We start from the raw sequence: 16,241 nt of genomic DNA, 5'->3' as shown, positions 1-16,241 counted from the left end.
GAGGTTTTGGAGCACTCACCTGATCTTGCGGGTGGTGCGTGCCCTTTCGGACTGAGCGGACACGTAGCTGGCGCTGCTCAGCCGAGACACACTCGAAAGGTCACTCACTTCACTGTCCGACGATTTCATGGGTTGGCCGTCTGCCTCTCGCTGTGGGCGAAAACAAAATCACACCATCGCCCAAACCAGGTTGAGGCAGGAGGAGCTGTGGTGTGAGGTTTAAGGGTGGGTGGAGATTGAGGCCTGTATGCCTGTATATCTACCCACAGTTACTGGCTGTCATTGTGAAGTACTATATACACATACACATGCATACATACATACATACACACACACACACAATGTTCTATAATAAATTTATATATACTGATGTGCTATAATATATGAATACATATACACAGACTGCTGTTTTGCAGAATCACTTAGCTGGAATTTTGATCAATTAACATAAGGAGCAGGAAGGACAGAGGGGGAGAGAGAGAGAGGGGAGAGAGAGAGAGAGAGAGAGAGAGAGAGGGAGAGAGGGAGAGGGAGAGAGGGAGAGAGAGAGGGGGAGAGGGGGAGAGGGAGAGAGAGAGAGAGGGGGAGAGAGAGGGAGAGAGAGAGAGGGAGAGAGGGGGGAGAGAGAGGGAGAGAGAGGGGGAGAGAGGGAGAGAGAGGGGAGAGAGGGGGGGAAAGGGAGGGAGAGAGAGAGAGGGAGGAGAGAGAGAGAGAGAGAGGGGGAGAGAGAGAGAGAGAGGGAGAGGGGGGGAAAGAGAGGGGGAGAGAGAGAGGGAGAGAGGGGGAGAGAGAGAGGGGGGAGGGAGGGAGAGAGAGAGAGGGAGAGAGAGGGGGGAGAGAGAGAGAGAGAGGGAGAGGGGGGAGAGAGAGGGGGAGAGAGAGAGAGAGAAGTTAAAGAACAAGAGAATCTTAACTGGTGACAATCTTGGTCTCCCCAGAGTGGTCCACACATTTCTGCCTATTCCTCCTGAGAGGAGATTACGCAGTTCTGTGTGTGTTATATAACTCAGCACTGTTCATCTTTGTTGTTGTATACATAAGGAAGGGTCTGGTAAATGGCTGCTGACACTTTATATAACCTGTGAAACAGCTTCATCGTGCAGTCTGTTGGTATGTGCGCTCACACACACACACACACGTACACACACACACACACACAAACACACACACACAACCCCCTCCCCACCCCAAAAAATGCACAAGTGCACTGCAGAACACTGTGGAGTTGAGTTTTGGGAGAAGCTCTACTGCACTGTGTGGAGAGGGTGGTTCCTCAGGGCCTGTCACGGTCCACCTCAGCACCAGTGACTGTTAGCAGAAAGGACCAAACGCTTCTTCCTGTGCACTCACTGCCTGTACTGCACACGGCAGTTCCATGCCCCAGTGACACAGAGCAGAGGCCTGGCTCTGGACGTGTTTAGACGCTCGCACAAACTATCACCCGAGGTTAAATGCGCTCTGGTAATGGAGCAGAGAGCAACAGTGTACAGCGTAGGGCTGCAACTGTGTCGTATACATCTGTCTTTTACAGACCATCCTGAAGACACTGGACTGGAAGCACTGGACATACTCACTCTGTCCCTGGGAATGACTCTGTGTGTGTGTGTGTGGGGGGGGGGGGGGGGGGGTGTACATACCCTGGATGGATCCATCAGAGAACCTGCAGGAAGAGACAGACACAGTGATGAGCTGCATTGAATCTTACAAAGCGCCCTCAGCCCTGTACCTTACTCAGCATGCTGCATAGTAAATACCACAGTCCAACCTGCTGAGCTCTGAAGTGAACACATTCAGCTCACCAAGAACCAATACTGCTAGACACCAATTGCATTCTACTGCGCACTGCACAGATTGAATTCAAAACAAGCTTCTCCATATATAGCAAAGCCAGAACAGACCCAGTGCAGGATTCTCAGCAATAATGTACATTTCCATAGATACCTTCCCACTGTGAGGTATATTAAAGCCCACCAGGGACAGACATGGGGCAGAATGGATGGGGCTGAAACCTGCACCTGCCTGTAGGGACAGAATTTCAGTGGAACCGAACACCACACTCTCTGGGCTCCACTGACCCAGGAACAGGCGGAAAAGGCTGGAATCAGAATAACAGCTGCTCAGTCTTCCAGACAACTGTTTTCTCTTAAAGACACACATACACCCACCCCCCCCCCCCCCACACACACACACACCCAACCTCATCATTCATTCACCCCTGTCAGCTAAGCAGTACCACCGCCAACAGTATGAGCACAATCTTGAGTTTCCTCTGGTTTCCAGGACAAGAAATCATGTCCTGTATATATGCTTCAAAACACCATCAACAAGTTTTATAAGGCACTTAGCTTGTTTATGTGTTACCATAGAAGCCAAGCTGTTGCAAGCTGAGGAGACAACAGACAGATCTGAACTCTCTGAACCCTCATCCTCTTTAATCGCCCTGTTAGCTCTAAACCGGGAGGAAAGGACGACTGGACAGTTCATCAACAAACTGAAACCATTTAGAATGAACACAATATTCAAAGTCACAGCTCTCATCAGTGGTTTATACTCCAGCAGTCTCAACAAGACTCTTTTGTCTTGCATGGTTTTAAGCATTCAGTCAAAAGAACAGTTAAAAATGGCACAACAAGAATGGTGTTAAAGAAGATGAGAAGATACAACTGCATGGTTTCATCTGGTTCCACTCATAAAAGAAAAAGTGTGTAATTATGCTCTGTTGAGGGATCTGTGTCTCAGTAGACCACCATCATCACCCAGTAGCTTCATGTACTGCGAACACTGCCAATTTAATTTGCATTTGTAAAATTAGTCAGAATAGTTTCAAATCAGAGTTCGTTCAAGCCTGGATTGAAATGTCTCAGTTTCGTTTTTCACAAACACAGGTTATGGTCATGGCATTAACTTCTGTATATTGCAGTGAAAATTCAAACAGAGGCAACCTTGTTTTTCACACACATACATTCGCACACACATGCATGTACACTTCGAGGAGCCCGACTGAGGAGTGTAACAGTGCGTGACCCGAGGGCTCAGCAATACACTACCTGCATTTCCATTTTCTGTCACTGGCTCTGCTGGCACAGTGTGAGATGGTGAGGAGGATGAAAAGATGGGTGCAAAACAAAAACACACAAACAAACAATGTGTAAAGCAAAAAAAATGTTTAAAAATCAATGAAAGCAATAGTGCCAATAGGCACATTTACATACACTCATATGTACGTAGTACAAACACACTAGGACATGCATGTGAAGTTCACTCTTCACTCAGTAATGAAGCGACATGCTCTGATGCACATCAGAGATGCCCAAACAAAACTTTACAGCACCAAAAGCCTGGAATCCACAGCAGCAGCAAAACAGACAGGTAACCGTGTTCAAAACAGCCCCAGCCAGGGTCTGTCAGCTCTGAACAAGAACCACCATGCCATCAGCAGTCCATAACGCTCCCCTCCAACGCTCCTCACTAATGTGCCCTCTGTAATGTTTTCCAAGTGCTCTTCTCTAAACTCTCTTCATACTGCTCCCCTCAAACATACCTTTCTAAGCCCCCACCCACCTGAGATGTTGATATATTATATTGTATAGTTCATAACAAAATCCTCTATATAATTTAACTGGCAAATTAAGACTTCTTGAGGTCACTGTATCCATTTTGTTGGCTGCTTTGGAAAATATTTTTCACAAAACAAAGAGAAAAAACATTAGGATTCGGTCTGGATGTTGCAAAAATCAAAGCAAACAGGTTAAATCATAGAGTTTGACAAAGCCATACAGTGTCTTCACTGTAACAGTCCATTAAACTGTTCAAAGCTTCATCCCCCCCCAGTAACAGAGGCGGATTGAGACCTTGTTCACTGAGTTGCCATAACAACAGGGGAAAAAACAATCATCATCATGTTTGTTTGTAACACAATTCATAACAGAGAGAGATGCACACACTACTGAAAAATGGGGCTAATTAGAGCCCCGCTCTCCATGCAGTGGGAGTAAACTCATGACGGTGGCTAAAAGTCTGTGTCACAATCATGAACCTTCAGATAAACGCAGCGTTGGTGAGACGCTCAACAGGTAACAGCTAATTTAAATGTTTTTGCTATTGTACTGGCTAATAGAATTGTATAGTATTGCCTAAAATTGTACTGAGTACATAACATTAGCTAACTATTAGACATGTCACCCATAACACATATACTATATATCATATAGTGCAGACCTAATGTTTGTAGTAATACATTAGATAGACATCAAATATATGTAGTATCATTATACCATACAGTATAATAAGTGGTAAAATAAATAATCCCTTATCTCTGGTCCCAGTAGCAGGTGTGTGAACTTTGGAAGCTGTAGAGGACTACTGAGACCCTCTGCAGGACTACAGCCACCGTGGGAGGAACAGGAAAGTGCACATGCACACAGACACAGGTGTGCACGCACGTACGTACGCACGCACACACACACATGCGCACACACACACACGCGCGCACACACATGCATGCACACACAGGCACACACATGCATGCACACGTGCACACACGCACGCACACATGCACGCACACACACGCACACGCACACACACACACGCACACGCGCACGCACGCATGCGCATGCACGCGCACGCACGCACGCACACACGAGCATGGCACAGATACTGAAGCCCAGAGTGCTTCCTAAAGACAGACTGGGATGGGACTAGGTAAAAGGGAGATTGTGGTATGAAAGTGGGACTACAAGTCCCATGATACACCACATACCCATGGCTCTGCTCTGCTGCTGGTCTTCCCACGTCACCTCTGATGTCATGGCATAAAGAGAAACAAGTGGGTCAAGCGAGACACCCATACAGTAGATGAATCAGGGCTCCATTAAACTGGCAAAGACCAGTGTGGATTTAGAAATAGTGGCAACACTCATTCCAACTTCACTACTGGTTCTGGAGATGGAGGTATCCCACAAGGTTATACAGAGTTGAACTATTTTGGTATCAGAGTATTACAACTCCAGACTGCAGAAGCTCTTCATCATGAAAATGCCACTAAATACAAACACAAACTACTGGGTGTTTGTTTTTCATTTTGCAAAGGCCAGGCAAGTTTAGCCTACATTGATTCTGAAAGTAAAGTGTTATTCGTTACAATTGCGCCCTCTACTGGTCAGCGGTGATAACCTCTGCACCCATTTTAACAATCATGCAGTCGAATGTAATCTGAATGAGATTACATTTGGCACAATACGCAGATCATCCAGCCTACTGCCACTTTATCACTACACTTTGGAGAACAACACTATTAATCATTCAGGGGGGAAAAAACAAAACAAAAAAAAACTTTACTCCATTAAGATCAAAAATTGCTCCTAATAACTGCTGTATAGTTGTTTTTATTTCCTCAAATCTACAACTTTCAAACACAAAGTCTATCTAATCACCCAGAGAATCAAGCCTTACACATACACACACACACACGCGCACACACACGCGCGCACACACACACACACACACACACACACACACAGAGTGCACTTGCCTTTCTTCCCGTTGACAGGAGGGGGCGCCAAAACCATTTCCTCGTCTACTTATGGTGATGACACGCACACAGACAGCAGTGTTAAGGAAGGAACAGAGCGTCACAGGACCATTATGGCAAACACACGACACGCCCCCGTGCTCATACACACGCACACACGTTCTCATAACAGGGAAACAAACTCTGAACACTTACAGAGTACAGTTAACGCAAATTTACACGTTACACATAAATAGATGCTAACGGATGCATCAGATTAAAGTTGCGAAGCCACCATGTCTAATTATGTCCATACACGTTACTGAGGCTTCTTCAGTTCAGCGTGGACTGACACACCTGGCAGCGTAGGGGGTGGAGTGGCTTGTGCTGTGGCTTGTGCTGTGTCAGGGGCAGGGGCAGGGGCAGGGACAGGGGCAGGGGCAGGGTCAGGGACAGGGGCAGGGGCAGGGGCAGGGGCAGGGACAGGGGCAGGGGCAGGGGCAGGGGCAGGGGGAGGGGCAGGGGCAGGAACGAGGGGAGGAGCGTGGGCAGGGGCAGGAGGCTCCACCATTGCTGTAGCTTTGATGATGATGGTGGCATGTTGAGTTGTGGCAGACAGGAAGTGCAGAATACGAACAGACAGAAGACAGACAAAGAAACAAATGAATACACAAATATACGAACATACAAATGTATGCAAACACATGTGCCACACAGATGTGTCATGGTGAGACATGTGGGATGATGGAGTGTGAGATGACATGTACCAGGGAGCCAAAGGATGAATTACTGCTAAGTTCTTTATTCACTTACAGGAGATCTCTCCAATACCTAGACATTAGAGCTTTTTGTTGTTTATTTTACTAGTAAAAATATTGTACAAATATATGGCCTTTTCCATATAACAAGCTCCCACCCTCCCCTGTAGAGACTGGCTGAGGAGCAGTTAGACACTGCTCTTCTGGGCTGCCACTGCAAGAATTTGTGTTTGCATAATTCTAGGCTGTTACTACGTACTTCATTTTGGGGAAAAAAAAAAACAAAACAAAAAAAAAACAAAAAAAACCCACACACAATGCTAACTGTGCAGATTGAACTACTCTAAAAATCACTGACCTCTCCAGCAACATAGTGTAAACTGTACCCGCATCGCTGTGTGTCATGTTTTGAGGGTCCACAGCGAACAATCATCAAAGAATTACAAAAACACAGCTAAGTACTACCAATAAACTGCCATTTGTTTTACTGGTTAATTTTATGCGTAGATTCTAATTTAATATTAAATTTTAACAGAGTAAATGTATGTAAATATTTGTTTCTGGTCCTGAAAAGTGCAAGGTTCTGAAATAAACAGGCAGTGTTTGTAGTGAATCATATTAACAAATCTCACCTAAGGGGATCGTATAGGTTATCAATCAGTTAACTGTGTTGTTTGCAACTGACCAATGAAAATAAAGCTCTGTATGTTTTACTTTGAATAATTACCAGTCACTGAGAGTGGAACTGGGGGAAGGGTGAGGGGAGGCTCAGTGGGTGGAGTCAAAGGTCTTGCTAATGCTTCATTGGCTGGGGAGTTGCACCAATCAAAAGAAGAAAAAAGAAAATCACTGTCAAATTAAATCTACTCAGTTAAACAGCAATTCCCTGGTAACAATTCACTATATCATAAGCTAGAATATTATATCAAAGCCTAATTATGGACAGCCCTATACCACCTTCACTCAATAGCAAAATTTACTAAATGAGAAAAATAAATGCAAACATTGAGTCGGTGCATGTGCTAGTAGAAGCACCTCCTGACCTTATTACTGAACACACACACACACACACACACACACACACACACAGTTCTTATTTTCTCTAGTGGCTCTAAGAACTATTGCTATACTTGGGGAGTTTTCTTCTTTTGGTCAGTTTAGTGTCTTTTGGTCAGTTTAGTGTCCATCTGCAGTGGCAGAACAGAGTAGGTCCACGCAACATGTTTGTGTGTTTATTACCACATCAACAGTGTGAGTATATCAGCAGCCCAACACACTGTTGGGGTCAATTACCACTCTAACATTACTGTGAGCCAGAAATACAGAGCTGTCTCATTTAACATGAGTTCACTTGCTGACTGTGAGTCATTTCACACACTAATGCATATTAGCAAGGGTTAGTGAAAGCAGAACAGTCACATTTAAATGTACTTCAACAGAAGAAAGTGCTGTGTCATGAGAGCTTTGAAACAAAAAATCCCATACTATCAAAGTTATTTTGTCATTCTGGAGGAAGTGTATAGTGTAAGAAGCTATGCTCACTGCACTGACTCAGAAGAGGTCTGGGAAATGTAGAAGTAGAAGATTACTTGAAAAAATAGTTCAGTACAGCAAATAATTTTTTACTCAACATTTTGGTTGGTGGACTGGACAATAGGTCTCAAGACTCGTTGACTGGTTAAATGTGTCTGGTCCCCTTTAACAGACTAAAATGAGTTTACACCCTAACATACATTTGGTGTGTGAACCAACACACTGGCAGGGAGACAAGAAACACTGTTGGACAGGGATACAGGAAGCCAGTCAGGAAGCAGGAGTGTCGCGGAAGTCTGTCTCCCACCTAGAACTATCCCCATAACCTGCGTAACACACTCTCATCCAGCAGATCTGTTTCGCTCTTCTTTGTTTGACATACACTGCTGAATTAAACTTCTACACAATTTTTAGCATGTCTTCCATAGCTCTAATGGAGCCTTTTATTGCATACATCCAGCAGCTAAACTCGTAAGTCTAGACACTGACATTACACTTAGTCGGGGAGGCAGGGGTCATCACAGGAACACAGTTTGGAAGAACAGAAACAGATCAGCAGTAATTACAAACACAGGCTAGTTATAGGAAAGATCACAGTGGACACCACTGGAAGGCTAATGAGGGGCCAGAGTGTTGGCTAGCTACACTCCACAGTTAGCAGGAGCCAGGAAACCAAACAAACAGCAACACACACCCTAAACTAGGTCTAATCAGTTTCTTCCATTATATACAGAGGCATGTAGGATGTACAGGAATTCACACTGAGACACACACTCACACACACACACACACACACACACACACACACACACACACACACACACACACACACACACATACACACATACACACACACACTAATGGTTACACACCTTCATAAGTTTCAGTCACTGCCTCACCACCATCTAGGAAAAGAGGAGGGGAAGCACAAGAAACCTGTCTTCATCTTCCACAGAGAAGTGGACCCGCAACGCAAAACAGCGCTTCGCTTCAAATAAAGTGGCCATTTTGCTCTCATGCAGAGAACTTCACCAAGCTGAAGCACGGCTCTGATCAACATATGTTGCAGGAACAGCGTCTACAGTAAAGTTTGCCTTAGTACCAAGGCACAAGCAGAAGCACCGGCAATTAAAGCAGATCCATCTACTTACTCCTGTCCATAGACCCCAAGGGTGGGACATGGGGCAGCTGTCGGCCCACCCGGCTGCAGGCTGGGGTACTTGCAGGGCTGGTTTGGACTGACCCAGCATGTGGGTTTGCCCTATGGGACAGAAAAAAGAGCAGAGGTAGGGGGAGCATGTTAGTAAGAGCAGAGAAACTATGCCAGGAGGAGAGAAAACACCCAGCCCCCAGTGGACCCAGTGGATAAGGAGGCACACTCCAAAAAGAAACACCAGATAAACCACATTTATTAAGGTGTTTAGGATATAATATAATGCAACACCCAATAAATTCATATAGAGTAAAAAACCTTAATTCTGTTTCATTACACTGGAAACACTATGGGAAGAAATGTTAAGCATTACATAATTTATGTAATCTTTAGCCAAATATAGTCAATATTGGCACTATTGATCATCGTATATTATAGGTTTTGGAAAACTATAAAAGTTTGTTTCCAGAAGACAATCAGCCCAATTGCAGCACAAATATATTTGGAGGGCATCACGTAAAATGACACCCAATATCTCACACATGGCACATAACTTTGAACTCACATATTTCACCATATCAGTGCATGCAGGTTCAGTGGTAAATGTGCCACAGTCATGTGCATTTTAGCCACCAAACTGAAGCTAAAAGCTAAAAAAAAAAAAATGCACATTAACCAAACAATAAATGATCTTCATAGCACCTTCTGAGTTTTGGGTCATATTTAGCGCACAGCGATCTGATTCACAAAGAGTGGATGCACAGAGAAATTAAGCAGTCACATGGCCATCAACAACACAAGGTGAGTCTTCTATAGGACTATGATTAATTGAAAAACCAACACAACTATCTCCCTGCTTCAATGGTTCTTGATTCGGTCCCCAGGGAGGACCCACAGATTTACTCAGATCTGGCTCTCTAAACAACTTTGCCAGGTAAAGAAGTTCTTGCAGAACTCCATTACCTGCTTCAGGTGTATGAGAAGAAAAAACAGAACAAAACCTGGACTAGAAAAGCAGTTCCCCAGGACTGGATCAAGAACCCCTGCCTGTAATACCTAGAATTTCTTCGACATGCCATTCACACATGCCATTCTCAAAAGGTATTATGAAGTCAGCAACAGCGGCAATATCAAACAGGGTGGGGCTTGAGGATGGCTGCATGAGCTGTGGGGAGAGCGAGAAGCCATGACTGGCCAGGATGAGGCAGGACGCCCCACCAGAGCACATCCGATTGGCCGGCAACTAAAGCAGGGATGCTGTCAAACCACAAACTTAATGTTAGTAAATTCAAAATCAAAGCAAAAACGACCACCAGAAATTAAAAGCACAGGATGCCACGTTCACACCATTATATCCAAAAAGAATATAAATAGTGTGTGTTTAACTAAAACAATAAATAAATAAATAAAGACATTAGTAGCAGATACCATCACCACATTTCTACTCTACAAATGAACACAAATCAAAGGCAGCACCGCTGAAACAAACAGAAAATAAATAAATTAAAACGTGAGAGGAGGGGCACTCAAAGTGAAGGGGCAGGGCATAGCTTTGGTTTAGTTGCTGTGATTGGTCAGAATCACCTCGTTAGAGCAGGAGAGGGAGGGGCAGATCTCCTGGAGGGTAAGGATGGCATGGACCTCATGTAGGCTGATTCGGGGCGCTCAGTCGAGCGTGAGCGGGTGTAGACAGGTCTCTCCATCATGGATCTCTGGTCAGCTGACCTGGACCTGTAATGTCTGTTCGCCACACTGCGGCTGTACCTGCGGAGCATTAGTCAAACAGCGGCGCTCACGTGACGGCCCGCACCCAAACGGAGCAACAGGAAACAGCAGGTGTGACAAAGCACTAACCCCTGTGAAAATAACATTCATTTTCCCAGAAAGGAAGAAGCATAGAACAAAGTCACCAGGGGCACCACATACCAGGTGTGTCGCCCTTTGCTATCCTCTTTAAATGTGAGAAAGGTAGTCGGCACCCAGTTAGAATTCACGTGGTTGTTCAGTTTCAGAGGAGGAGCAAACATAAGAGGAGGTTAAATAACTGAATGACCAATCAAAGCACAGCACCTGTAGAAGTCACTGTGAGGAAAAAGGAGCAATGGCCAGGGGGGTGCAGGTGGGAAAGAAGATACATTTATTTAAACATGTTTTGTTTCTGAAGCTAAACATGTTTCTTATTCTACTGTGCTACATTCCTGTCACACTGCTCTCTAAAATAACACATCGTCCTTGTGCTAGTGTATACTAGTGCATACTGCAGTGTACCTGTTTACTTGCTTAGATTTACAGCATTTCACAGATGCTCTTATCCGAGGTGACATTAGTATTTATTATATTTATTAGTAAGACAGCATGTGTGCACCCTGGAAATTAAATGCAGTGGATCACTGTGCTGCCATCACCATGCTCGTGAGCTCAGTCATTACCTCACAGCCTTCTTAGAGGGTTCATAACTAACAGAAAATTCGGATTTAGGGTCCTCTCCAAGAAGCAAGGAATAAGAAACGCCAGCTGCGGTGGAGAGACCGCAGGGTAAATATGTCTCTGCAAATATCCTTAATTGATCCCCAAACAGAGGCAACGCATCAAAATCTTAAAATTAAGATAAACAATGGAAAATTCATTTTATGTTTAGTTTCAATTGCACTGTTTATTTAAAAAGTTTGTAAGCTGGTGGTTAAATACTACCTGCCTGATTCTGAGGGAGGAACGATTTCTATCCTGGGGCAAGTCCTGTAGAACAGACCAACCCCAGGATTAATATCATGGGTGAATGGGAGGAGAGAGTTTACATGTGCGAATATAACCGAATGTGCCGAGTAGGAGTGGAAAATAACAGTAGACCCCTCATGAACCTTCGTTATAACCTCAGGATCCTTTAGCCACCTCCAAAAATAACTGGCAATGGTCCCCAAGGGAATTTAGATAAGCACCTGTTCTTAGTAACTGATAACTGATTCATTAAGCATCAGTTTATAGTAACCAATAACTTATTCATTAACCGCCTGTTCCTGGTGATGGATAAATGATTCAGGAAACCTCTGTCCCTGAACACACTGGGGTCCAGGGTTATTCTTGGTTGTTTTAACTAATATATGGTTCACTGTACGATCTATTTTATTACTATTTTATTACAGTGTACTTTGCTATAGTGTCAGCATGGTGGACAATTTAAGGCCTTTATAATGCTGTTTGAGTCTTCGTTAACACATAATAGCTGCCTCATTCAGAACTCTTACCTGTAATGATCACAGGTGCCATTCATGGGTGATTAGGGCACGGAAGCAGGGCAAAGTTGGAGCCAGTGTAATGTCTTTGTGCGGATGTGGAAAAGAGCAAAAGGCAGGTTTTCACTGAGGGAAGGATCTTGGCACTGAGCGATCTGCTTCGCCCTAATACTGTAGCATGCTTTACCTTGCAGAAGACTCAGAGGAGTCACTGTAGACAGGTGATTGCCTACAGCACCTCCTTCTGACCTCAGAGCAGCACACAGTGAGAGACAGCCCTTAGGGACAGGAAGTGGTTCCAGCTGCAGACAGCGTGCTTGAGGGAAAAGCTACTCTGCGATTACTAATGTTCCTGACTCCGGTACCAAGGTCAAAATCAATCAAACGATAAACACACAGCTAGCTTGCTAACAGCACCAGCTACTGAGGTGATTTAAGGGACAGACTGATCCAAGTATCCACAAAGGTTGACTGGAACTTTCTACTTACTAATAAACAACAAGAGCAAACAACCATCCAGATACCATTCAAGGTATAATCCACAGTCCCCAAAGTCCAGATATCCTAGTCTGGTACCAGTCTGGTAATGTTACCAAGACTTTATATTGGCTAACTGTTAGTCATGTGTTTATGACATCATGGGTTTTTTTGCAACATCTGAAGCTGAAGTAAATCCACTGACCTCCGAGTCAAATCTCCACTGAACTCTCCATATGTCCAGCCATTCATCCGTTTTACTATTTTAAGTTTTAAAGGAATCCTTCTCTTACCTTTACTTTTCAAATTTACTGTATGACAGAGTATTGTGACTATTTTCTTCTCGTTAAAAATATCCCCTAAACAAATGGTCCAACCCTTTCAAGCAAAGGTATCTCAGCTTTGTAAGGAGCTGAAGATACTCTGACTTCCTACTACACAGTCAGACATGGACATGCTACCTGTCAGGGCTACTGCAGGCCTCCTGCAAGCTGTCACGTGACATCTTAGCCGAGCGAAGGAGTTTCAGCGCTTCATCCTGATAGATGGGGTACGTGACGGCACAGCTGTGGGAGTCACAAACATACGTCATAGCACGGTCAGCTCCCACAGACAGGCAGGCCTGGGGGGAGGGAACAGGTGGACCACCTCCTGTCCCACCTCCCATCTCCGTCTCTTTGGTCAATAGGGACACCGATCCATCCACACTGCATGTCTAAAGACAAAACCCAAGCAGGAGACAAATGTTGTGTGTTGTTACTGTAGTGCTTCCTCCAGCATGGCACCAAACTGCCTCTACTTTGTGCTGCCTAGCGCAGTATTACAGCTCTTCCTGTGATGAGCACAAGCTGTGAGCACTTGAGGCAAGAAAGAGGTGATGCACCTCAGTGTTAATGTTGGTTACAAACTCAAGCAATACCTCGGGACCCCCTCTCTTCTATGCTGTCAGAGACTCAGCAAGGTACAAGAAGCACTTAAATACAGATGACACATATGTACCAACGATGCCAATTACTCTTCTTGCTATGCAAGGATTAAAATAGTTTTAAAATAAAACTAAAATAAAACTTTCAGTGGGTTAGCTGTCAGTTATCTAAGAGAGGAACAGAGATTAGATGAAGAGGTCAGGTAGGTGGGTGGGTAAAGAGAGGTCAGGTTTACAGGGAGCTCAGATAACTGGGAATTCAAGTGGCTGGGAGGGATGTTTAAGTTTATTAGACATTTGAGTGCGTGGGTGGTAACCAGATGTGGTTGGGTTGTAGAGAAGTCAGATGGGTGAGGGCCCTCATGACTGTCTCTCTCAGATAGGACACCTGGAATCTATTGGCTCTAGGACCCACTAGATTGGGTCAAGAAAGAACAGTGAGAGGGATTGCAGACGTAGGGGAAGAGGGACAGAGTGGGCTCTGGATAATAAAGGCATGCTCCTTCACATGCTATCTACTGTATTTAGAAAATAAATATTAATTAGCAAACACATTAAAATTATAATAGTTCCTTATTACATTGTATCTCATAATAAATTTTTAAAAACCTTTACAAAATCTGCAAGTACAGATTTATAAAATCTGCAAGTACAAAGTTGTAATTGTATGAGGGGCAGCATATATGAAAAATGCTAATGTGTAAGAAATGGGCCTCAGTTATGTATCATAAAAGTCAGGGTCATATGACCCTGATTTTTACAGAACTTTTGCAAATTGGTAGAGAGATTACATATTTGCATGACAAACCCTTTTTTCAGTAAAAAAACTTCCTTTTTAAACACATGCACAGGGAAAGTGATGGTTTTGAGCATTCAGGGAGAAGTAATTTATGGATGTGGTATCTCTGTTGGTAAGGACTTCATCTCTTGCATGGTAGTGTTTCTTCCTCTGGGTCACTGTGTACTATGGCAGGGTGTCAGTTGTACAAATCAAGGCACAAATTCTCATGCATTCACAAAGTCCTCTCAGGAACTGGAACTTGGCTTGGCCTGCTTCTATCTCAATCCTGGCTCTAGTCCCGCAGTGGGCGAGACTGTAACAAGGTCAAGATGTGGTGTCATAAGAGACAGCAGACAGGGGTCCCCTCTCTCTCCAAGAAGGAAACCATCTGTCTTAATCACATGGGATTATAAAACGGTGATATGAAGTCACATGCCTTGCACAAATTTATTGGAGACTACAATGTAACACCTTGCCAGTTATTATTAGGCTGTTGATTATTATTATTATTATTATTATTATTATTATTATTATTATTTATAATTAAACTATTATTGATTCTAGAGAAAGTAAGTATATTGTAAAACAAAGCGTTCATTTGGAAGAAACGCAAAAATAGTTTGCCGTTGCCTGTACATTAATAGTAAGGACAAATTTCTGTTCACATATATTTACTGCTGAAGGAGCAGTAATAACACTGTGGGTCTAAGGAACTGATCAGCCCAGGTGTCATGCAGAACTGATCTCTGCAGGACTCGGAGAGGCACTTACTTGTGGCCATTAGTTCACCCACTTTCTGAGACCACGTTCTCAGACTGCAACTTCTTGGACTGCGATCTTTTCATGCATTGAAACTCCCTCAAAAATCAAGAACACTTTGATGATCTTCCCTAAAGTGTTTGGCTAATTTGGCAAAGGCTAGCCACAGAACACATTAACTCCACAAAAAAGGGGCTTAAAATTTTCTAGACACACAAAAATAGGCTTTGCTAAGAATCATCCTGGGGTGAGTTTGTATGTGAAATGCTGTATGCCCAGTGGTGGATGGTGCTCTGTCTTGGGTGTTGTCCTCTCTTGTCTTCCTGTGCCTGATGCCCTGGGGGGGCTCTGGATTCTGGTTTAGAGTACAGTGTGTATGACTGGCTACTGCTTCTCACCGGTGTGTGATTGGATATAAAAGCGTTGTGTAGTGTGCCGACTGTAAAGCGTTCCTTGGGTACTGAGAACGGTGCTTTATAAGTGCAACTCCCCCCACCCACTCCCTCCCACACATCCCATGAATCTTAACTGGTAGCAGCACCCTGGTCAGGACTACAGGCTGAGTGAGGGCATACCTGTCTGAAAAGTACCAGTCTTCAGACAGCCGATGGCGGGAGGCATAGAAGGAAGGTGCTCCTCGCACTCCATGGTCTAAACTTCGACTGCAGCCAAACCAAGGGTGCAAATGAGGAGAGAGAGAACACTCATGTTGTAAAACCTTATATCACAACATACAATATAGTCTCTAAATACATTCAATTATTTTATTTATTTATTTATTTATTATTATTATTATTTTTTGCTTTAACTTTGTCATAGTGGAATAAAATGAACCATGACTATTAAAGTGCAGAATGTCATCTTGAAGTGGAGGGTATGTACATCTATAGCAGGTGAACCATGAAGAAATTACAGCCCTTTTATTTTTATAATCAGGAGTTGGTTCGTGAACCTTTAGAAATATTCTGGATTTCTGCAAGAAATGCTTCTAAAATGTGATGTAATATTTATCTATGCTTTAAATGCTTTCAAGTCCTAAATATGAAAATGAACACAACAGGATGCTTAAGCTTGGGTCTTAAAGGGTAAACGCACAGTGTTCTACTCTACTACATG

General features: G+C 43.9%; 1 protein-coding gene across 1 annotated transcript in view; it reads right to left on the bottom strand.

Moving 5' to 3' along the window:
* The window catches only part of rims2b (regulating synaptic membrane exocytosis 2b), a 91,446-nt gene that overhangs the window by 15,721 nt on the left and 59,484 nt on the right, over positions 1-16,241 (bottom strand). The window contains exons 21-28 of the mRNA XM_035529286.1: positions 15,701-15,787; positions 10,538-10,717; positions 8,952-9,061; positions 8,673-8,705; positions 4,760-4,798; positions 3,048-3,077; positions 1,638-1,660; positions 20-150 (exon numbers count right to left, since the gene is read on the bottom strand). Coding sequence (XP_035385179.1) covers positions 20-150; positions 1,638-1,660; positions 3,048-3,077; positions 4,760-4,798; positions 8,673-8,705; positions 8,952-9,061; positions 10,538-10,717; positions 15,701-15,787 — 633 coding nt within the window. The remainder of the gene's footprint in view (positions 1-19; positions 151-1,637; positions 1,661-3,047; positions 3,078-4,759; positions 4,799-8,672; positions 8,706-8,951; positions 9,062-10,537; positions 10,718-15,700; positions 15,788-16,241) is intronic.

Source organism: Electrophorus electricus, chromosome 8 (assembly GCF_013358815.1).
Source record: "Electrophorus electricus isolate fEleEle1 chromosome 8, fEleEle1.pri, whole genome shotgun sequence".
Taxonomy (NCBI): domain Eukaryota; kingdom Metazoa; phylum Chordata; class Actinopteri; order Gymnotiformes; family Gymnotidae; genus Electrophorus; species Electrophorus electricus.
The sequence above is the reverse complement of the archived record's forward strand: the minus strand, read 5'-3'. Positions and strand labels throughout refer to the sequence as shown.